Raw genomic sequence first — 25,000 nt, 5'->3', positions numbered from 1 at the left:
TGAGGTAAAGTATAGCTCCAGTGCCTCCTCGAGGACAAGTAGTAGCAAACTGGTTGGAAGAGGTATTGAGGTGCCTAGAGGGTCTTGGTTATTGAGAAATCAGGTTCTTGACTGAATGAACCTCGCACATCAACCATGGGTGTCAATTTACTCGCCTACATTTCTGAGCTATGTACTGAAAAAAGTGGATGAGGATGGGCTTGGGTACAAAGGGGGTTGGGGGTCTAAAGATGCTATTGAAGATCCCCTGAGGATAAGTTTACAGCTTCTGCTTTGCAATCACAATCCACCGCATTTCCCAAACGCCCTCAGCACTATAAGGCCCAGGGAAGTTACTAAGTTCGAGGATGGGATTCTTCATAATGTCGCTAAACATATCGAAGAGCATTCTCAGTTGGTTATACTTATGTGCTGGTTGAGATGAAAACTTGTCTTTACTGTTATTGTTGTCTTCAGGGGCTTATTCCTGCATTTCACCATCAGTAACTGCAGCTCTGAATCTTGAACCAAAACAGCCAACCTTCAAATGCCTTAGATTCCACAACCCATGTAGACAGACCTGCGAACTTCATTGCAGCAGCCTTCATTTCAGCCATGCAAATGCTAGCAGCCCCTTTTGATGAGGAAACCACATCAAGGTCAAGTGCTCAAGTTCCTCAATGGAGGGTTTGCCATCACCTTGTTGGCCTGACTCCTGGAAGTCTTGTTCCCAAAGTCCATCACGTACTTCTTCATCTTATTGGTGATCTAAGGTAGACCAGACCATGAATTACTCCTCTACTGATCCACCTGTCTCGATCTCCTGATGTTCTCCAGTTTCTTCTGAGGTTTCAAGTGGTGTTGGGCCATACACAGCTTACACAGCACCTGCCACACAGCAGTGTGAACTGACGAGCAACTGGACAAAGAGAAGCACACTTTGCCAACAAGTGCATTGATATTCTTTAAATGTAGCCAGTTAGAGAAGGATGTTATCATGACATAATGTTATGATGCAATCCAAATCAGTCATTTAACAGCAAAAATAATGCGTTATGATATACGCATTTTTGTCAATAGTGCAAACGTTAAAAAATACATAAATGAAATTATGTAAACCGTTTTAACCAATTAAAAGCGATAAACAACGTGACTTGTGATGATGTATCAGGTGACTGTCGCGAAAGATCTTGAGAAGTCAAACGATGCCTACCCCTCCCCATCCATCCATCATGCCTGGGCTTCCCAAACCCTCTACCTCAAACTCTTTCGCCCGGCTCAAATTCCCGAGGCGTATACTCGGCCACAGTTTTTTAGCCATGCCCCCAGGTTAGGATAGATTAATCATTATTAGATGATTATCATAATTTTGGTGTGAGGAACATAATGAGACTTTTATCAAAAAGATTCTATGGTTAGTTTTAAAGATATAGCGTCCCGCTTTTCTGGGAAGGTTCGGTACTTGGGTTACAGATCGGGAATATGCTCCCGGCCTACCAACCGCACAATAATTTTGTCAACCTATTTATGAATGTAAGCAGCATTACCGATGCTTATTTCCTGCAGCACAGCGTTGCCGACTATCTGAGCGTGCATTTTTTTCCCATGAAATGTAAGCAATTATATATTATATAGTCATTATATATTACATGGTCACCGGAATTTTTGCCGCTGGAATTTTCGCTGGAGGACTTTTCGCCACGGACTTTTGGCCATAGGTAATTTTGCCGCAAGGTACTTTTGCCTTAAGGACTTTTTGCCACAAAATGCATATTGAATAAGATAAGATAATTAGTTATTACATGTACTTTCAGAATTCAAACAAATACATACATATGTTCAACATATTTTAGGTCTTTAAAGACTGAAAGAAGTATTTTGTATTCTATTCTGGCTTTTACTTGGAGCCAACGTAGCTCGTAGTGGCGGGGTTATTCTGTCACGGTAACGTATTCCCTTTATTAATCTGGCGGCTCTATTTTGTACTCCTTGCAGTAGGTAGTTAGGAGGCCGTGGTATATAACGTCGCAGTAGTCAAGCCTCGAAAGTATTTGGTTACAAATTACTGTTTTCAGAGTATCTTCGTTTAGATATTTTCTAGTAAATGCCAAATAGCAGTGGACCCAGGACGCTGCCTTGTGGCACTCCTCTAGTTAGGCCTTTCTTTTCTGATATCACATTTGATATAACCACTCTAACCTTCCTGTTTTCTAAGTAGCTTTTGTACCATTTGAGTACATCATCTTCAATGCCTACTGCTCTCAGGTCCTCAAGCAGCAGATTATGGTGAACTGTGTCAAATACTGCACTTAGATCGAGTACAACCAGGATACCACATTTTCCACTTGCCATAACTTTTATCATATCACTTGTAATTGCGCACAATGTAGTTTCTGTCGAGTGGTTTTTTTCCTGTAAGCTGACTGATCATCAGGTATAATGTTGAGTTGTTTCAAGTGTTTCCTCGTTTGTTCGTGAACTAACGTTTCTATAAGTTTTGATAAGAACGACAGGTTCGATATTAGCCTATAGTAAAAGCCAAGATTTACTTTATCGCCATTCCCTTTGTAAGCCGGCTTTATAAAAGCAAGTTTTTCACTATTTGGAAAAAATACCTGTGCTAAACTCATTTGGACAATATCAAAATATAGCTCCTGCAACTGATTAAAGTTTTATTTGCCTCTCGAGTCACTTATGGGGAAACTGATAATTTTCACAAGAGGTGTGTTTTTTTTTTTTTTTTTTTTTTTTTTTTTTTACCTTTCTCATTGTTTTTCCAAAGTCATTATGTTCAGTTCTTCAGACTTACTGAATTTGCTAGTACTCATTATTATCAATGGGAGATCAGAACGGACCCCCTTTTCTAAATTATGACAGATTCTTTCAATTTTTTCTTCAAAGTAGTTCACAAAGTTATCAGCCGGGTGTTTGTGGCCACTGGTTACATCAGGTAGAACTTTTTCTTGAGTCCTAATTTGTAATATGTTTTTTTCGGTTTTCATAATTAATTCGTTGTACTAATTTCTGGCTGTTTTATACAGTGACCAATTTTCATTACTTTTTTTTATTTTTTCGATCCTTTCCATAGATCTTCCATTTTTCTTTTCATTTTCTTAGCTTCACACAATTCACTGTTAAACCACTTGGTATTTTCTTTAACTATTATTTGCCTTGTCACTTCGGGACATTAATCGTTATAGTTTGATGCTAATATACTTTTTCTGTAGTCTGTAAAACAGCTTACATGTTCAAATTACACTTGCACTCCTGGCTTGTTTTACCTACTTTCTTTATGCCCTCAACAATAAATTTATCAGCTTTAAGTTGGTTTTGTTTCAGTAAGTAGTAGTTTTTTCTTTCATTGCATAGCCTTTCCATGAATTTATACTAAATGTGACTAGTTGATGTTTCGGAAATATCAGGCATCTTATAAGGCTCGACTTGTGTCACTCACAATCTCATCGTTTTTGTTTTGTATCAGTCGATGGTGTGGTTCAATAATGATGTCGGTTTCTCCACAATATTTATAAGGTCGTGACTTTCAAGAAATTCTATAAATTCTTTGACATAACCGTCATCATTATGTTATAAGTGCAGGTTGAAGTCACCACAAATCAGTACATTTATTTTATCAGCTAACAAGTTTCGTCTAGGAATGATCTCTTACTTGTGCTTGGTGGTTTGTGGACTGTTATAATTTGTATGCGTTTATTTGTGTGTAATTTTAGGTTTATATATTCAAATGTATTGAACACATTTTGGTTCATTATAGATACTTGGTATACTTTTCCAACAAAGATTCCCACTCCACCTTTTCTGTTTTCTCTTGGTATATGGTAAAAGTTGTGAGTCCCTGGCGTCATTTAGTTTATTTTGGAATAATCACTTGGCCAAGTCTCCATTATCATACATATATCTAGATTGTGATAATGTATATAATTTCTAATAGTGTTGGTTATATTTCTTACTAAGTTTACTAAATTGCATAGATTATTATTAGTCAAAGCCATGATCCGTATTATTTTTCGCCCTTGATAGTAATTGTTCTTTAAATACAATGCACTTGTTTCCATCATGTATTTTATGTTCAGTCTCACTATTGCCTTTGTTTTCACAATTTTTACATTTTAAGGTGGTGCTAGTGCATTTATTTGATGTATGCACCGCATTTAGGGCAGACTTGGTTATTTCTATAATTTGCTGCAATATGACCAAATTTCTGACATTTATTGCATTGATAGAGCATGCAACAGTCGTACTCACTACAACGGCTATACAGCGTATACTACTTGTCACCTCTATCTTAGATAGCCTTTCGTATTTGTGGTGTGCATTTGATGATATATAGTGCTTATATTTGATATCTTTGGCTTTCATTTCCTTTGCAATTTTCAGGTCGTCGTCTTCAGAAATGAATGAGAGTAGTACCTATTCATGGATTTTTCTTTATAATGTTATTGACAAGGTCATCTTCATCCTTGGGAACAAACACTACTTTTATTTTGGGTTTAAGTGTACCCTTCTCATTTACTGATATATTACCGATTCCCTGAATCTGTTTTTGCTTTTTCTAAGTTTTTCCTCTCTGGAAATCTTACAAATAAGTGTGCGTCCCTTGTTTTAACCTGTTCAACTGGCGCCGTTATTTTACTCATAATTTGCTTCATTTCATCTGCTGTTGTCCTCTCTTCGTCTGTAGATTTGATCTAAAGAATTTTGTTTTGTTTCGAGTGATTCTGCTCAAGTTTTGTCCAAATTTGTTATAACCTTCACGCAACATTGTCAATTTTGCACTGAATTTCATCTATGTTGGTCATGACGCCACACGTTCTTCGAGTCGAATCCTGAATCAGCTCTGCTAATACCACTATTTTGCTTTTATTTCTTCAACTTCATCTGCATTATGTTTCCGAAAAATCGTAGTGGAACCATGTAACGGCTTATTTCACAGCACGTTCCTCCATCCACAACTTCATTGGAACAATAACCGCTGGTTGCTGCCTCACTCCAAGTTGGGCTGACTCATCTTCATCCAGTGTTTTCTGTATTGTTCCATCTTTAAGTGCTTTACTGATATCAAATTTGTTGATAACGGTTATATGTTATTCTGACCAATGCCTGTCCTGTTTTAATTTCTACATCTGGTGTCTCCTTTGACTTTCTCCTCTTCGTATTCACTTTGAACATCGCTCTAGGGTTACACTTTTCACTGAGCACTTCTCAGACACGTCTTACCCGCACGACAGTCACGTTTCAAGCAAGTTGTTTTTAAACAAGACTTATAAGTAATTGTATCCAATAAGGTAATTAGGTATTTCGTGCACTTTAAGAATGAAAAACATAACGTCAACAAAATATTTATTTTTCGGCACAAATTCCGGATTAGATGACTTGAAAAATGACAAAGATGTAGCTTGTTTTGTTTGTTTGTTTTTAATGGTGTTTTTATGTTGCATGGAACCAGTGGTTATTCAGCAACGGGACCAACGGCTTTACTTGACTTCCGAACTACGTCGAGAGTGAACTTCTATCACCAGAAATACACATCTCTCTAACCCCTGAAAGGAATGCCACTGAGGTGCACAGATTAAGCTTGCGATGGAACGTTCAAGTGTACCCGTGATTTATATGACCAGCTGTAAACGTTACACATTCGTATAGATAACGTTAGTATACCAATAATATTTGTCTACACCCTAACAATTCTACGGAGACATACGAAACATTCATCACGTTCCAAAGGATTTTGCCTTATACAACCTGAAACTTTCAATGGCTAATTTTGAGAGAGCCAGTTATAATAGTTCCTAAAATAATTTTCCATATGCGATTGTAACCGGACGTTGGTTTCATTTAGCCAAAAATATTTTCAGAAAAAATTCTGATTTTGGCCCTAAAGTGCGCTACCAAATAGATTCGTAATTTAACACCTTGGTTAAATGTTTTTTAGCACTTGCGTTTGTTCACCCTAGTGACGTTATTGGTGGATTGTGGAACTAGTCGACAATGATGATTTGCCCCAAGCCCTTGTTTCCTATTTCGAAACCCAATATGTTGTTGGGGTGGGTGGGGGGCCCCGTACGCGAAGAGTCGCTCCAACATTTGCTGTGGGTACGTGTGTGGAATTCTTATGAGCGGACCTTTGAATCATTTACCAGACACACCAATAGTCGTGCAGAAGGGTTTCACAACACCCTACAAGGTTTTATCACAAACACTTACCCAAATATTTGGATTTATAAACATTTTAAAAACACGAACAGTGCCTTAGCAAAGAAGAAAAGAATTGACCCCGAACATGCACGAAGAAAATGTAAAAGAAAATGTGCAAAGATATTTATGTTAGAATACATAGGATTGTATCGATATAAGATTCGCAGCGTAAACTTCATTTTTACGAAGTATTGCAATAAACTTGCTTTTCTTAAAACTATATTTTCACTTATATGTACTATTTTTATTATTGCATAGAATTTGTAATCACGCTGAAAATTAATTGCAACTTTATTTGCTTTTACCTGATTTTTCGATTTTAGATAAAAAACTTTACTTTATAATACTCTTATACTCTCATACCTTAGACATGTTTTATTCATTCTAAGGCAAAAGTCCCTTGGCGAAAGCTGCTGTGGCAAAAAACTCACACACATACATACACAATATAACATGTGTTCGATTTTTTTCTAAAGAGGTTCCCCACTACAATTTAGGGGTGCTTGGGGAAATTCCATTAAGAAATTGGCCGAAAATTGTCTTTAAAACAAAGCAGTTTTTCTCCCCTAGGCGCACAGGTTTCCGCACATGTTTAAAAGTTGATAGTTGATAGATCACAAGAGTTAAGATGGGTTGTTGTTCTTATATAATATGCGTGTTTTTATATAAAATGCATTAATTAGCTATGGGTTCTTATATAATATGCATGAATTAGCTATGTCATGTGAACATTCATGTAGCTCAATGCATTCGACACCGGGCTGCACTAAATGCAGCATAAATCCATTTATTTTGAAATGGACCTCCCATTTAAGGGGAAGTTTCATGAGGTCGAGTAAGACTCTATATTTAAGAACATTTTTTTTTTTTTTTGCCGCGCTTCTGCTGGAAGAAAATAATATGAATGCTCTAGTCGAGAGAACAGAAAGGGGGGTAAGGGGGAAGGGGGGGGAAGACTCATATGTGTGTTGTATATGGATGGAGGTCACGTGTAATCTAAAAATTCGATGTATAACGTTTAGGTGTCCACTTTTAGGGACAATAAATTAACGATTGTATGTTATGATAAATGACTCCAGATTCGATGGAAACCCCTACAAAACAAATATTAATGCTGACAGTTTTAATAAATGGTGTATATATATATATATATATATATATATATATATATATATATATATATATATATATATATATATATATGTTTATATATATATATATATATATATATATATATATATATATATATATATATATAAGAGGTTCAGGAGTCCATTGATACTAAAGATGAAGGCCAAGATTTATTATAAAAACGTTTCGCACATCAACTTTGTGCATCTTCAGTCTGTAAAAAGAGAAATGCATATATTAAAAACTAAAAAACAGGATTCACAATAGTATTCATTAAAATGCAATAAAATATAAATAGTTAAAAAGAGAAGAAGAACCACTGAGGTACCAACCGACTAGAATGGAAGGAAAGCAAGGAATGATTTTTGAGAGAGCCAGGTCCAAGACGTTGACTATGCCAGATGTAGAGGTGAAGCCGAGGTGTTGTTATTCAATGGGGGGAACCAGCCTTTTAATAATTAAAGATTCCAAGGTAGTTAGGTGGTCCGTGTCTTTAGTATAACCTATTATCGAGAAGTGCTGTTTTGATACATTTATTTTGCATTTGGTGGCATGATTCTTGATACTAGAAAAATTCAGGATTACTAATTCTTTGACCTGTTCTATAGCTGAAACCCATATGGCTACAATATCTCATCTGCAGTAATCTTCGAGTCTATCTCACGTAAGTTGCAGGGCATCCTGCGCATTTGAATTTGTATACAACGTTGGATCTCATGAAGTCCTGCAGACGATCTTTGAAATTAAAAAGCGAGCCAATTTGTTTTGCAAGGATTGTTTGAGATGAGTTTTAATTTTGAGATAAGGAATTTCTTGTTCTATTATTTGTGAGAAGTCTAAGAGAAAACTTCGAGTCTATATATGAATCGATGCATACATCAGTTTCTTTGGGACATCCATTAGCGGAGGAGGCGGTTGGATATAGTTACCTACTAATTTGTTAATTATGTTATATACAATGTCTTTGGGATAGGAGTTTTTTTGAAAAAAGGTTATTAAAAATTCCATTTCGTTATGAAAAATTTGCCAGTTGGATGAATATTTCAAAGCTCTATAGACCAGTGTGTATATGGTATTAGTTTTAAAGGTTTTCTGACAAGAACTATAGAAGTTATTGGCTAATCCCGTGAACGCCTTTTTTCGATATACTGCAGTCGTGAATTCTGAATTGACTCTAGTGACAAGAATGTCCAGAAAATGGTAATTTGTTTTCATTTTCTATCTCCATTGTGAATTTAATGTTGGGATGTTGTACGTTAATGTGGTCCAAAAATTTTGCTATTTGCCACTGGTATCTGAAAAGTGCAAATGTGTCGTCAACATATCTTCTGTAATACATTGGTTTACAAGAAATAGGACAATTGTCTAAAAATTCTGTTTCCAAATATGACATATGCTAACCTTAAAACCTCCTGGACACCATTTTTTAGAAAGGATGATAAATTATTACTTGAATTGAAAAAACGGAAGATATAATTATTTGCAAACCTGATAAAGGCAAAGGTGTGGTGATTCTTAACAAAAATGGAGTACATAGAAAAAATTGAAACCATTCTATCTGATACCACTAAGTTTCAACTACATGGTGACCCAACTTTCTCGATATTTACAAAAGAGAAGATAAAGTCAATAGATTCTTAAGGAAACTGAAAAATGAAGGGGTAATAAATGAAACTACATACCAGCAATTACATGTCACAGGTTCTTCGTTAGTATATTATATGGCCTACCGAAAATTCATAAACCAGGCACACCTGTTAGACCCATTATGGCTGCATACAATAGTCCTTCGACTCGAAGATACTGCAGATGAGATATTGTAGCCATATGGGTTTCAGCTATAGAACAGGTCAAAGAATTAGTAATCCTAAGAATTTTCTAGTATCAAGAATCATGCCACCAAATGCAAAATAAATGTATCAAAACAGCACTTCTCGATAATAGGTTATACTAAAGACCCGGACCACCTAACTACCTTGGAATCTTTAATTATTAAAAGGCTGGTTCCCCCATTGAATAACACCACCTCGGCTTCACCTCTACATCTGGCATAGTCAACGTCTTGGACTGGCTCTCTCAAAAATCATTCCTTGCTTCCATTCCATTCTAGTCGGTTGGTACCTCAGTGGTTCTTCTTCTCTTTTTAACTATTTATATTTTATTGCATTTAATGAATACTATTGTGAATCCTGTTTTTTAGTTTTTAATATATGCATTTCTCTTTTACAGACTGAAGATGCACAAAGTTGATGTGCGAAACGTTTTTTATAATAAATCTTGGCCTCATCTTTAGTATCAATGGACCTCCTGAACCTCTTATATATATATATATATATATATATATATATATATATATATATATATATATATATATATATATATATATAAACATATATATATATATATATATATATATATATATATATTATAAATATATATATATATATAAACACAATTTATTAAAACTGAGGTCAGCATTAATATTTGTTTTGTAGGGGTTTCCATCGAATCTGGAGTCATTTATCATAACATACAATCGTTAATTTATTGTCCCTAAAAGTGGACACCTAAAACGTTATACATCGAATTTAAGATTACACGTGACCTCCATCCATATACAACACACATATGAGTCTTCCCCCCCCCCCCCCCCCCCCCCCCCTCCCTTACCCCCCTTTCTGTTCTCTCGACTAGAGCATCATATTATTTTCTTCCAGCAGAAGCGCGGCAAAAAAAAAAAAAAATGTTCTTAAATATAGTCTTACTCGACCTCATGAAACTTCCCCTTAAATGGGAGGTCCATTTCAAAATAAATGGATTTATGCTGCATTTAGTGCAGCCCGGTGTCGAAGATGAGCACATGATTGTTCTACATGACATAGCTAATTCATGCATATTAATAAGAACCCATAGCTAATTAATGCATTTTCAAGTATATAAAAACACGCATATTATATAAGAACAACAACCCATAACTAACTTGTGATCTATCAACTATCAACTTTTAAACATGTGCGGAAACCTGTGCGCCTAGGGGAGAAAAACTGCTTTGTTTTAAAGACAATTTTCGGCCAATTTCTTAATGGAATTTCCCCAAGCACCCCTAAATTGTAGTGGGGAACCTCTTTAGAAAAAAATCGAACACATGTTATTTTGGTAGTCCGTACGGGTGCTAATTCCCGAGAAGTATACTAGTATTGCACCAGCCCCGCTTTTTTTTCCATCCCCCTAGGTTAGGTTAGGTTAGTTCAATTAGGTATACAATAGGTAATTTGGGTGTGGGAAGTTCGGGAATATGCGCCTGGGGTGGCCTTGGTCCTCACCGTGAATAGTTGGAAAACTCTACGGCCAAGGTTTTCCCGATTTCGCGGATTCCAGAGAGCAGTCTAAAATGATAAAATTTAAATTTTGCTCTGGAAAGCTGTGAACTTGTCAATTTTGCTGCATATCTACAGATACTTTGTGAAAGTTTGTAAATGGAGATCAGCCAGTTTATTAACGGGAATTTGGAGGTTGAAGATGGACACACACAAGCCTTTTAAGATATTTGAATATAGCATAAGATTTCCACAGCCAGGCGACTTCGACTGGGACGCAGGAGACCTGGGCTTGATACTGGGAGCATTCTATTGGGGCTACTCACCCATGAACTTCCTTGGAGGGCGAGCAGCCGAGTATTTGGGTGGCCGTCTCGTTTTCGGCCTTGGCATCGTGATCCCCGCTCTCCTTAGTATCGCGACGCCATTCTGTGCTTACCAGTCTAAGTGGCTCTTGATTGCTAACAGGATACTGGCAGGAGTCGCTCAAGTAAGAATCGTTTGGTTTTTCATCATAATGGGTTGACGCTTCACGCTGAATGTTACCTTTAACTACATGGACGCACAATCAAAATTTTAAATGCAAAAAAAATGTCTGTCACAACGAGTTCCATTTCCATAGTGCATTACGTACAAATCAAACATTCAAACTTTATGGTAAACTAAAGTAACAGCTTGATATAGTTGCATTTTATACAATTTGTTACCATAAATGTTTGTTGTTTAGTGGCCAGACGGATATGTACAGTGCCTTTCTTATGTGACGTCCGAAAAATTAAGGCCCAAACCGAGGCCCATCAAGGCTGCAAAGATTTTATAGAATAATTAAGCAACAAGTTTAAAACTAACAATCTTGGAAGTTGTTAAAAGAAGCAAATCAATTGAAACAAAATTTCTATCTCTGTAGGGAGGAACGCTTCCAAGCTTGGCAGTTCTTATCAGCACTTGGGTGATACCAAAGGAGAGATCGAAATACACAAGTTACATCTATATAGGTAAATGAGCCTGAGTCCTTTATTTTCAGTCATCCTTTTTTCTAACACTCAAGAGCTCTTACTGATCTGCCGTCGACCTGGGTCCATTTACACGCACATATGTGTGTGTGTGTGTGTTTACTAACAGGACCTCATTGAAATTGGATGGTATCAAGCTGATATATATATATATATATATATATATATATATATATATATATATATATATATATATATATATATATATATATATTATATGCTGCTACTTTTATAACACATATATCCTCTCCTTGACTGTATGAAATGTTAGAAAAGAGTTTTGCAACATTTTCAGATTCCTTATTTAGCATAGAGTTACAGGATCTCTAAAAATGTATGTTCAGATTTCGCATAACATAATGCAAAAGTCAATATAACTTAGAATGTAAAAAGAGAGAGATTAACTATGTCCATTCCGAGGTAGAAATTGTTTTGGAAACCTGTCAACACGTTTGATTAGAGGAACTGGAGATCTCCGTTTTGTTTTCATAATCTGTCACCACGTTTGATAAGTGACTTCTGTTTCCGACGAGTACATGTCTTTGTTGAGCATACTATGTACAGGACTGGTTTCATATGTGTATGTCTTTGCCGAATAGCACGTGAAGATTTCATAATTTTTCTGTAAAGTTAAGTCATATTAGAAGCTTCTAGAAGCATTGCTTCATCTTTCGCATGCCCAAAACGTTTTGTGCAAAATCCACTGTTTTCAGCCTCCGTACGAAAACCTCTCTCTCTCTCGCACATAACTTTTGATTTCATATTAACGTAACGTAAATTGGTCACTTGTAAATTTTAGATTTTGGATTTCTTAGAGTTATTTAGTACTATTTAGTGCTTTTTGTGGAATCTGAACAAACATTGTACAAGTGTGTAATGGCACCTTTTCTTTAGTGAAATATTGTGAATTGGTGAAATTTTTGGAGTTAGCTGCAGCAGAAAGAAAATTGGTACCAAGCTAACGTGTTATTTTAAGTTTATTAGTTGCAACTAATAGTTACAGAGGTTTGGAGAATGATTTCAAGTTTTTCACTTTGCAAATTTTTATGTTTTGTGATTGTTTCACTTGAAGTTATTTTTTTTTGCATTTATCCATATTTCTTATTGATGTGTGTATTTTAATTTTTATATTCTGTGTGATTAGTGTTTTTTGCAATTTTGGTATTTTCCACATTTTTCTGTTTTCATTTGCATTCACAATTTGATTAACTTACTTGTTTTCATTAATTAATCATTGCACATTTAAATGAATTTAACTCTTGTGAATTGATTTGCATTTACTTAGAATTCTTTTCAAGATTTAGTGTTGTTTAGCACTTGAGAATCAATTTTCAATTTCAAGAATAACTTTGCTTTGTTTTCAAGTAACAGTTAATTTCCCTGAGATTGTGAATTTCACTTATAAATTTTGAGCTTAATAATAAATTTTTGTTCTACAATTTTTTATAAGTGATTTCTTTTTCACCAGTATGTTATATGTTATATTAGGCTTAGGTAGAAATATAGAGTGGTAATTAAGCTGTTTTCCTTCAATTTACTTGAAGTGAGTTAGAACCAGGGAAATACTTAGACTTCTGAAATCAGGGAAATACTTAGAATTTTAAAGTTGTTGATGGAGTGATGCCCTTTAATTAATTTAGTTACACTAAGATTACCTCACACCTGTTTTATTGAACTTAGCCTGATTTTCTGCAATACCTGTAAGTTGTTTAAGGGATCACTGTTGCCTTTAGAGTATTCAGTCGTTTATTACCTGTGATGAAGATTCCGGTGTCTGGCATTTGTGAGGTACCCATTTAATGATTGGTAAGTGTAGTAACGCAAGCAAGCCCGAACTCCTGCACAATCCCTAAGTAGCGCGTGGCAAAGCACGTAACACTGACACAGGAACGCCGCGAATGTAATGCTCTGCATTGCTGACCTGTATCAGTTTCACGTTTGCCCCACGCACAACGGTGTGGGATCGTAGGGTACAAAAGAGCCGGCCTGTACGTGGCCACCGAGAGAGTTCCATGTATGAGTGGCTCGCGGGGCTCACTCGGGTGGTGCACAGCGCCCGCCCGACCGGTCGCCGCACGCCTACGATCCTAAGGTAGGTTTTACGGAACATTTACGGCATACTGACGTAAGCTGTTGCCAGCTACCAATTTCCGCTCATGCGTGGGCGTGAGTGCGTTGATACGTGAATGTGTGACCTTAGCTTTATAGACCGCCGGATTCGAGCACGGATGTTTTCTTGGACAAGTTTGGATCTTACGCGGAGGGCATTGACCCAGTCATAAAAAAAAAGAAAAAAAAAAAAAAATAATATCAATTTACAAGAGTTTAAGACCAGAATATGCACAATAGAGCATACAAGTGACGCAGGACCCTTTCCCCAGGCAAAAGTCACGAGCGTATCAGTCAAACCTAAAAGCATCACCCTCTCAGGCCTGAACCGGGGGCCAGGCTTGAACCCTTCCTCTTAACGGCGCCACCCCCCCCCCCCATCCCCCCGGCAGGCATATTTGTGATCTGTGAGAAGACTGGCCTATGGGAAAAAATAGGTCCAATCACCATTTAGAATTCGCTTGGGGCAATGACGTCATTATCCTACCACTCACTCTTACTGTGTGTACGATAATCACCCATAGTAATTTATGTTTAAATAATTCTTAATTGACAATTTTATATGCATGCTACAAGTTTTTTCTCTCAGTTTATTTATGAAATACTTGTGTTGCCTAAAAGTAATGCTTTTTTAAAGATCTAGTTTAATGAATCATAAAAACCGATGAAGTATAACACTTTTGTTTGTAATTTTTATTAGTCATTGCACGGCTTCCGAATATACTCGATTTATAAACAGAAGATTATTATTGTTGTACCATTTTGTTTCCGGCAACTTGTAAATTTTAATTTACGAGAGTAAATCGCTTCGTTAAATTGTAGGGCCATAGGGCTGCTACCCTTGAATTATTTATTTTCTACTTTAGGCCTACTCACTCGGGACGTTGCAACCCTCTCATGACCATGCAGTGATTGAGGAATCGAAAGATGTGGCAATTTGCTGGAAAAAGCCAATAGTTCTATAATTCCTGGATGAGTAGCCATAGGGATAATTGTTCGATTTTTATTTTTTAATTCATTAAGATAATCTGGACAAGATCCATAGGCCTACACAAAGCGTAATATTCCACAGTATTGTTTCTGTTACTTGGATCTTATAAATCGTTTATATTGAGTTGAATAATGCACAGATTTTCCCCCCCCCCATGTACTTTAAAAATATGTAGGTTATACTGGAGGTCTAAAAAATTTTCCTGCATCCAGGATTTGAAGTGTCTTTGAAATATCTTTTATATATAATTTTATTTTAAGAAATGTACATTATTATTAAACAACCTATAATCTTGCATCTGGGATTTTTTGAGACATAAATACAGCTGAAAATTTTGTTCATTCTCTCCCCCTCTTCGCTGGCAACTTTTATTACCCTGTCCTTTTCAAATCAAATATACGTATTCAGTTGTATAACAGATTAACTGAAAGCTTTTAACTTGAAACAGAATTTACTTTCCATCCACTTATTCTGAATTGGTTTTGTTTGTTTGCTTTTGTTTTTTTGCTCATTATGGCCTAAGTCTGGCATTAAGGCAACTTAGCCTATTCTGCATTCCACTCACCTTTCAGACGTTTGAATGGGCGCTCTTTGGCCTCCATATGTAGTTTTATAATGCCACAAATTTACTTTATATATCTAGTTTAAATATTAAATGAATTCAAAATCTAACCATTTATAAATGCTCAGAGGAATGCATACAACAATTTACAACACTACATTCTGCAAAGTACAAATACATACATTGTAGATTAATCTCTCTTTCACTAAATCTTGTGATCACTGCTTCAAAGTCAATTGATTCAGCTTCAACCCTTCCAGTGCTAATTGGGGCTTTGCCTGACAAACGGTCCTCGGTCATTGCAGACCTAAGATAATTTTTAATCCTCTTAGGCCTACTAAAAAGATCTTTATGCACCTGCACTTGAGAAACTAATTCCACCCAAAAATTTACAAATTTCCGTAAATGAAATGCTACAATAATAATAAAAGTCTGTTTACAAATCGAATATCATATTCGTATTTCGAGAGCCGTGCAATGATACAAATTGCATACAAAAGTGTTATACTTCAATGTTTCCGTAATATATTGTATTTTTTGTCATGCTTTACTGATTACAAGATCATGACTATGTCTATATGGTTTCCGTCATCTTGTTTAATTAATTTAATCGTTAGGGGAGCATGAGCCCAATGAGCATCCCTCATCCTTGGAATTTGCTTATTCTCTCAAAAGATAAATTGAAATAAATAAGCTGCTGTCGCGGGGCCCCTGACTGCCGGACCCCGGGAAAGTTGTTAGTACCCACCCCCCACCCCCTCATGCTTGGGCCCTGGAGTAAATCACCAGCTCTCAAACAGCGAAAGCCATCGTTAGTTAGGAAATTTAGAATTTACTGCTTTTGAACATTTCTTCAAAAAGACCTTTACCTTCGCGAAATCAATAAGCATAAAGGCGAAATAGTTATCTTGACTTTGATTGACCATGGTGTAATTCCAAATGTAAGATTTAGCAATAGTTTTGATTGCTTATTAACTAAGTACGAGCTTTTAACGGTGGAACCTAGAGAAAACCGCAGCTGCACAAGTAGTGAACTTGGACAGCAAAACTGGAGAAAGGAAGTGGGAATGGAGGTAAAGTAAAAGAATAAAAATTAAATGCAGCTAGGTTCCGAAGCAAGTGTGCACACTCCCTTCAGGAATGAATGCAATGCACTACGGAGAGCAAGCACTAAGGGACTGCCCCTCTACGCCAATATAAACTTCCTGTAACAAGGCCCCATTGATAACTGGCCGAAGATGATTTCTGTAGGTTTTCCTGAATCTCTTGTAGGTTTACTTTATTTTTATTTATTTGTATGGTGTTTTTTTACGTTGCATGGAACCAGCGGTTATTCAGCAACGGGACCAACGACTTTACGTGACTTCCGAACCATGTCGAAATACACATCTCTCACTCCTCAATGGAATGGCCGAGAATCGAACTCGCAGGCAATAATGTAAATCTTATCTAGAAGAATGAAGCGTAACCATTTATTTTTAATCATCCATGTACTTAATGAAGACCATCTTTCAGGTAGCAATTTGGGAACAGTGGCAGCGATGTCTCTCGGTGGACTGCTCAGCAGCTCTAGTTTCATTGGGGGATGGCCCTCCATCTTCTATCTGTTTGGTATCCTAGGCGTCATATGGGGGATACCTTGGTTTCTTCTCATCAGGGATAGCCATGAAAAACATCCAAGAGTTTCCTCAAAGGAGCTCGAGTACATTGGCCAGGAGGGAGATACCATGAGAACAAAAAAGGTTGGTGGTGGGTGCTTTTAAATGTCTGTCACTCAATTGAAAGGGGTGAAACTTCTGTTCTACGTATATCTGGTCTTCATTCCAGAGGTAAAGCTACTATCGCATGATGGATATATCAACGAAGCAGTTCCTCATGGTGTGTTTGGGTATTTCCAGAATAGTCAGGGGAACAGCGGGAGCACTGTAAAATCCGTTGTTAACTAATCAGCTACGTTTGCGAAGGGGGCACTGTTCCATTCACAAAATGTTTGGATAGTTACAGAATTTGAAAATTCCGTCTTCATGTTGGCTTCAGATTTATTAAAATATACAGTTCGCAAAATACTTGTATGTTACTCCAGTGTGCGGCGGATGTGCTTGACTGGTGCTCGTACATACAGATCGATCCAACTCTATTTTTCTATTATCTTTAAAACTTCTTGTGTCGTACATGAAAAAACCATTCATTATTGTAAGTTAAGAGTGAATGGCTCGCTTAGGGGAACGCTGATTTGTTCAACTTGCCACTCCGACAGACGCAAATATTAAGAATGGAGAGGATGTGAATGTGGTGAGTGGTATCAAAATAAAAGTGTGTCCGCTCCGAAGTTGGATGTGAGCAGCTCTTTATCTCAGCCTCTACTTTAATTAAGCTATCGAGGCTGCTCACTGCCATCTTGAATTCAAGATGGCGGTGGGCTGTTGCCCCCAAAACAGTGGACGCAGCCCACCGGGGATCAAAGTATAATATACACCCTCGGGGATCAAAGTATAATATACACCCATTTCTATATTGTGTGGTCGACAGGTTATATAGACAAACTATCTTCGTGCGGCCTTTTACTTTACATTTACCAAACGGTGCTTAGTACCAGCACCTCGGAGTAGGTGACACGTACTTCAGCCAAATTAACACCCAAATCGTTATAACCAGGAAAAAAATAAACCTTTATTGACCACTACCTGAATACTCGATATGACATGACTTGGTACTATTTGCAATACAAGAGATGAAAGCAATTCACGTTATGCTTTTGTATATGGCGATGAAAAGGAAATCTACCCCTCTCTCCAAAAAAAAAAAAAAGATTTATTCTGTTCAGTGACTAAAGCAATCATTTTTCAAGGAAAGATTTTTGCAGCTTTTCTGGGGCTTCCATTTGTTCCTATAAATGTACCATTAGCATACTTATTCTGACATACCCTTATACTTTCCCATCTTAAAATTTTACTTATTACCTCATCTGAAAGCTCAAACAGGGCATTGCTTAAAGATGCGCGCGTAAATTAGAATTTTAGCTAATGAATTCCTTTGCCTTAGTATTTTTCCATGAATTTGAAACATCCCCAGGTAACACTTAACTATAACACGATTCAGTTGCCTTGAAAGTATAATTTCACTCAATATCCATGGAAGGATAAAAACGAAACCTGCAACCCAAAGGAGCCCTTTGTCCTAAATGACAATGAGATATGAATTTTGCTAAAAATGTTCAAAAGATGGTGGCACCATCATTCGACAAACTCGTGAGTTCCTCCTGCTTGTCCCGTAGGGGGTGTAGGGCCAACAGTGCACGTCACGCGGTGCACTAAAGCCACTTAATGTTCTATGCAGTGCTCCTTTGGCCCCTAGCTGCAATTCCTTTCATTCTTTTTACTCTACCTCTGTTTATTTTCTCTTTCTTCCTTCTTGCTAGCAATTGCTTCATAGTGCAATTGGTAGGTTTTCCTCCTGTTGCACCTTTCAAACCTTACTGCTCTCTATTTTTCTTTCAACGCCGAATGACCACATAAGTCCCAGTGCTTGGCCTTTGGCCTAGGTTCTATATTCCATTCCATTCCTCCTACTTGTAACTTACCAATGAGGGACAGCAGATACCAGGTTTCTTCAAACACTGCCCGTGGCTGTAAGAAACTCCTCGCATAAGATGAAAATACTACAAATAACACCTTATATTCACACCCCTAACATTATCTATACACCAGCCATACTTCCGGTGAATCTAGCCTAAGTTTTGCGACTAAAAACACAAATATTTGTTTACCAAAGCTGCCTCTCCCCTGCGTGCTTTAGCATAAGGCGAAGAAAATAAATTTGCCCTAAAAGACTTCTTGTCTGTGAAATGGCTTGATTAATCGGTGTCTTTTTCTTGTTTACTTGCTTGGTTTTATTTACAGCCCTCCACAGGGATGATTCCCTCTGGCTGGCCGTTGTTAGTTTTCAAAATAAGTTGCTAATTATATTTTTTTAAGTTGCTAATTATATTACGCAAGGTGTAACTAGCAATGGCGAGTTACGGCATTTGATTACGCAAGGTGTAACTATAGCAATGGCGAGTTACGGCATTCAGTACAACATATGCCAAGTACTTGGCAAACCCACAACGGGCGCATTGGGGCTGCATAGTGACCCAGAATGTGTCAAGTGCGTCGGCAGCCTATAAATATAGTTCAAGGGCTTAATTACCAACAGCCGCCTCGGTTTTCAATTTTTGAGTAAAATATATTTTGGATTAAAGATTTTCTGTATTCTTGATATAATTTAAGAACTTCAGATATAGCTAAATATGACACTGGATACAACCTAAACGAAAATATCTTCGGTAATATAAATGAAGATAAAGTTTAAATCTTATTCACGAAATTTCCAGTTTTTCAAGGCGATTTTCTTTAGTGAGTTCATTGCAATAAAATTAATTTTATTAGCATGTTCTGAAGTATAAGAAATGAAGAGAAATTTTTCTATTTTCAATAAGATATATATTGCATTAAAGATTTTCAGAAGTTATTCTTGATATAATTTGAGAACTTCAGATATAGATAAATATGACCCTGAATACTACTTATAAAAGAAATTATATTTGGAAACTATGTAAATATTTTATTCAGGAAATGTTGATAGTTTTTCAAAATTATTTTCTTTAGTATGAAAAAGTATTTTATATCACTGATTCCTGCCAATGAACGGACCCTGGAGGGGAGTTGACATATACTCACGAAGACGACCTCTTGGGTCGCTGAATCCTCTCGATCCGCCTCTACCCTGGCGGTAGGATTTTTTTTTTTTTTAAATAAAAGTTGCACAACACACAAGGGGTCAACACCAATGACTCGATACGATCATGAAAATTTATGAGGGTCTGAAACAATCTGAATCAACGGGAGATAAATGGAAACTATTTAGTTGTTATATATATATATATTATATATATATATATATATATATATATCGAGCTACAATGTCCTTTAATATCTAATTCGCTCTACCTTCGGTTAAGCATATATGAAAATATATTAATTCCGAGGTAGAGCGAATTAGATATTAAAGGACATTGTAGCTCGATATATGTATATGAATCACGGAAATGTGATAGACTTATTATATATATATATATATATATAATATATAAATATATATATATGTATTATATATAACATATATATAACATATATATAAACATATATTATACATATTATACATATATAGATACATAATATATTATACATTTAGTATACATATATATACTACATATATATATATAATCATATACATATATCTCGATATATTATTGAATTACACGGAAATGTGATATGACTTATATATATCTATATATATATATACTATATATATATACGTATAGTATATACCATATATATCTTACATATATATGTAAACATATATATAAACATATATTATACATATATATACATATATATATACAGATATATATACCTATATATAGACATATATATATATACATATATATATTACATATATATATATATATATATATATATATACATATATATATATTCAATACTATATATATATATATATATATATACATACATTTCCATATACATATATATATAATATATATATATATATATAGATGTGGTATATATATATACATCATATATACATGATATATAGATACAGATATATAGACATGTAGATATATAGATCAGGTTTAGGTTATAGATGTATATAGAGATATATGTATATATATATATCGTTATATAATATGTATATATATATGTTATAAATATTAAATGAATATAAATTGTATATATTTATATACAATATATATATACACGTATAATATAGATGTATATATTATATGGATAATTAGTATATATGTATATATATATATGTATATAGATATATGTATATAGATGTATATATATGTATATTATGTATTATATATGTATATTATGTATATATATGTAATATGTATAGCTATGTATATAATTATTAGATGTAATATATATGTATATATATGATATATGTAAACATTTAAAAATATTGTGATATATATATAATGTTATATATGTATATATATATATATGGTATATATATCATATGTATACGTATATATATACATATAATATATATATATATAATACATATATATATACATATACATATATATATCATATACATATATATATACATATATTATACATAATACAGATATATATACATATACAATATATATATACATATATAATATAATCATATATATATACATTATAGTCTATAGATACATATATATCTATTACATATATATACATATATACATATATATACAATATAATATAGCATATATATACATATATATATATATACATATATGTGTACATAGTATATATATAAACTGTAATATTATATATACATATATATATAGATATATATATATACATACTATATACATATATATAATGGCATATATTATCATATATATCATATACATATATATAATATAGATATTATATATATATAATTTATATATATAACAATATATTATATGATATATATTTATAAAAATAATTTATAATGTAAATCATTTAGTTATTAATATAAATATTAACCTTAATTGTAATAATTATTATGGATAAAATAATTCTTGTAAAATAATTAACAGATATTTATATCATTCTAATTACAAAATAATAGATCTAAGGTATTTGTAATCAAAATAATTAATTATACGTTATGTTTGGCTAATTATATAAACATGTCCTGATTTCTCCCCTAAAACCGGAAAGTTGGTTCGTAAATAAACAAATTGTTATTAAAACTTAAAAACCCCTTTGGAAAAGAATAAAAAAAAAAAAAAAAATGAAAAATAAAAAAAAATTATAAAAAAAAAAAGGGAAAAAAAATTAAAAAAAGATAGATATAGACATTAAAAAAAAAAAAAATAAATTAAAAAAATACAAAAAAAAAAAATTAAAAAAAAAAAAAAAAAAATAAAAAAAAATAAAAAAAAAATAAAAAAAACATAAATAAAAAAAAAAAAATATAAAAAAAAATAAAAAAAAATAAACAATATATATATTACATATAAGAATATATACATATATTTACATAATATATAAATAATAATATCCATATATAATATATTATATTATATATAAAATATATATTACAATAACAATATATAACATATATATACATAATTATTATACCTATAATTAATATTATAAATATAATTTACATGTATTATACATAATACATATTCTATATACAATATACATATACAATATACATTATATAATATACCTATACCTTATAAATATATAATATACAAATAATATATAATACATATATAATTTAAAAAAATATCATATATATATACAATTATGATATAATATTATAACATATATATATATACAATTATATACATATAATAACATATAGATACGATATATACATTATATACATATATATATATAACAGATATATATACATATATATATATAAACACAATATATAGTATAGTAATATAACATATATATAAAAATTAAACAATAATAAGATATAATACATATAATTATAAATATATATATAAATATAATATAATAACATATCTGATAATATAAATACATATAATATTAAATATATATAATATAATATAATATATAATTAATTAATATAACATATATATATATAATATATATATCTATATATATATATATCACACATATAATATATATACATATATAATATACATAATATTATTAATAATATAATAATATAATATAAATATACATAATTATATATCTAAAACATAATAATTATATATAAATATACATATATATAGTATATTTATTACATATAATACATATATATAATACATATATACATAGAAATTATATACTATATATATACATATATGTATACTATATATATATCCATATATATATTACATAATAATTACATATATACATATATTATATCTACATAATAATATAATAACATATAATAATAAAAATACATATAAAAAATAAAAAAATATAAAACAATATATAATATAACATATAAATAGAATCATATATATAAAATACATATTATAATATACATAAAATATATAATAATATACATAATAATATATAATAATAATATACATATATATACATAGAGTACATACGTATATACAGAACATATATAGCATACAATATATATATATAATAATATATTATATACAATATACATATATAATACACATATAATATTAATAAGATATATAATATATATATTTACCACACACAACACACAAACATTCACATATATATATAATATATATTATATATAGATATATATAATAATATTATTATATATATATATTTAATTTGTGGTGGCATCCATGTTCACGGTTCAGTACAATCCCGTTGCGTAAGTCGGAATATTACGTAACTAAATCGCAAATAAATCGTGGAAAAATCGTCATGCCTTCGCGTAACTCACTGTCCTGTAAAAACCGTTAAATGTGGCTGTGGTCTATCGGTTACTCGCGCGTACGACAACGTAAATACGGAATCTCATCTCAAATTGCGCAAAGCTGTATTGCGGATGTTGTCATGGAGTCGGTATCAGCTGACATTTCTTTCTTTGGGGGTGAGCCCAAGCCCCGCGACTGTGGAGATAGATCACCAAACCCAGCCTTTACGAAAGTCGCGGTCTGAAATTGCCAATGGGTGACCCAGGGTCAACGCAATCCTCTTATTAATCTGGCAGGTCTATTTTGTACTCCTTGCAATTTTCTTAGTAGGTAGTTAGGGAGACCGTAGTATTTTCCCAATAAAGATTTTTGCAGCCTTTTAGGAGCCTCCACGTGACCCTTCATGCCTGTGTCCTTTTTAGCAAATTTAGCAGTTTGAATGAAAAATTTGTTCAATCACCCCAGTCGGAACCTTTCTGCTGAAGAGTCGACGGCACAAATCAAAGGACGCTCTGGCTGCAAATGTAGAAACCCAAGAAGCAAATTCAAGACAGCTGACTAGTCTCGGTTTAATTCCTTAATATGGCGTTGGAACCGAGGTGGTCTTTTGTCATCCAGAGTATGGGATTACGATCAGTATTATTTTGCAATTTATTCACGTTTTCATAAACTTTAACGGCAATGGGTACAGAGTGGTAAAAGTGTTGATCCGCTCTACACCTGCATCGACCAAGCTTACGTACTTCTCAACAGCCCCCGCCAACCCCCCTCCCCCAAAAATTTAAAATGTCAGAAGCGATATTCTTTAGAATGAGGTGGTTTCTCTCGCGAAAGTATCCCTTTATCACGTTCTTACATTGCTTGATAACCGTATTACGTCTAAACTTCCGACAAACTGATGCTGTGGCCTATCAACATCGTCGAATCCGGAAATATGGCTTCGAAGACGTAATTATTATATATGGAATCTTTATTTAAAGAAAAAAAAATGGGGGAAGAAAATCTTTCCGATATTTTACTTACCTATTGTAAACTATATATTTTAACATATCGATTAACTATAAATATTTTTGCATAACTATGGATACAATATCAATCTATCTATCTGAAGATAGATATATCTGTCTGTCTACCAGTCTCTCTCAATACCAAAAATAACAGTTACAATAAAAAACTAAATAATACAATACACCAAATATGATCAATCAAAGTGATATCAACAAGATTATCTTATTTTCC

The 25,000-nt window shown here is 33.5% G+C and overlaps 1 protein-coding gene across 5 annotated transcripts in view; it reads left to right on the top strand.

Annotated features, from left to right (window-relative positions):
- LOC135216682 (putative inorganic phosphate cotransporter) overlaps positions 1-25,000 on the top strand; it is a 75,256-nt gene that overhangs the window by 45,377 nt on the left and 4,879 nt on the right. For 4 of the 5 annotated variants that reach the window (XM_064252086.1, XM_064252085.1, XM_064252088.1 and 1 more), the window contains 3 exons: positions 10,897-11,130; positions 11,548-11,635; positions 16,831-17,057. In XM_064252086.1, the coding sequence (XP_064108156.1) occupies positions 10,897-11,130; positions 11,548-11,635; positions 16,831-17,057 (549 nt within the window). Of the gene's footprint in view, positions 1-5,450; positions 5,646-10,896; positions 11,131-11,547; positions 11,636-16,830; positions 17,058-25,000 lie in introns of those variants that run through there. The other variant, XM_064252089.1, reaches the window with a different exon arrangement.

This window comes from Macrobrachium nipponense, chromosome 6 (assembly GCF_015104395.2).
Source record: "Macrobrachium nipponense isolate FS-2020 chromosome 6, ASM1510439v2, whole genome shotgun sequence".
Classification (NCBI taxonomy): Eukaryota; Metazoa; Arthropoda; class Malacostraca; order Decapoda; family Palaemonidae; genus Macrobrachium; species Macrobrachium nipponense.
The sequence above is the reverse complement of the archived record's forward strand: the minus strand, read 5'-3'. Positions and strand labels throughout refer to the sequence as shown.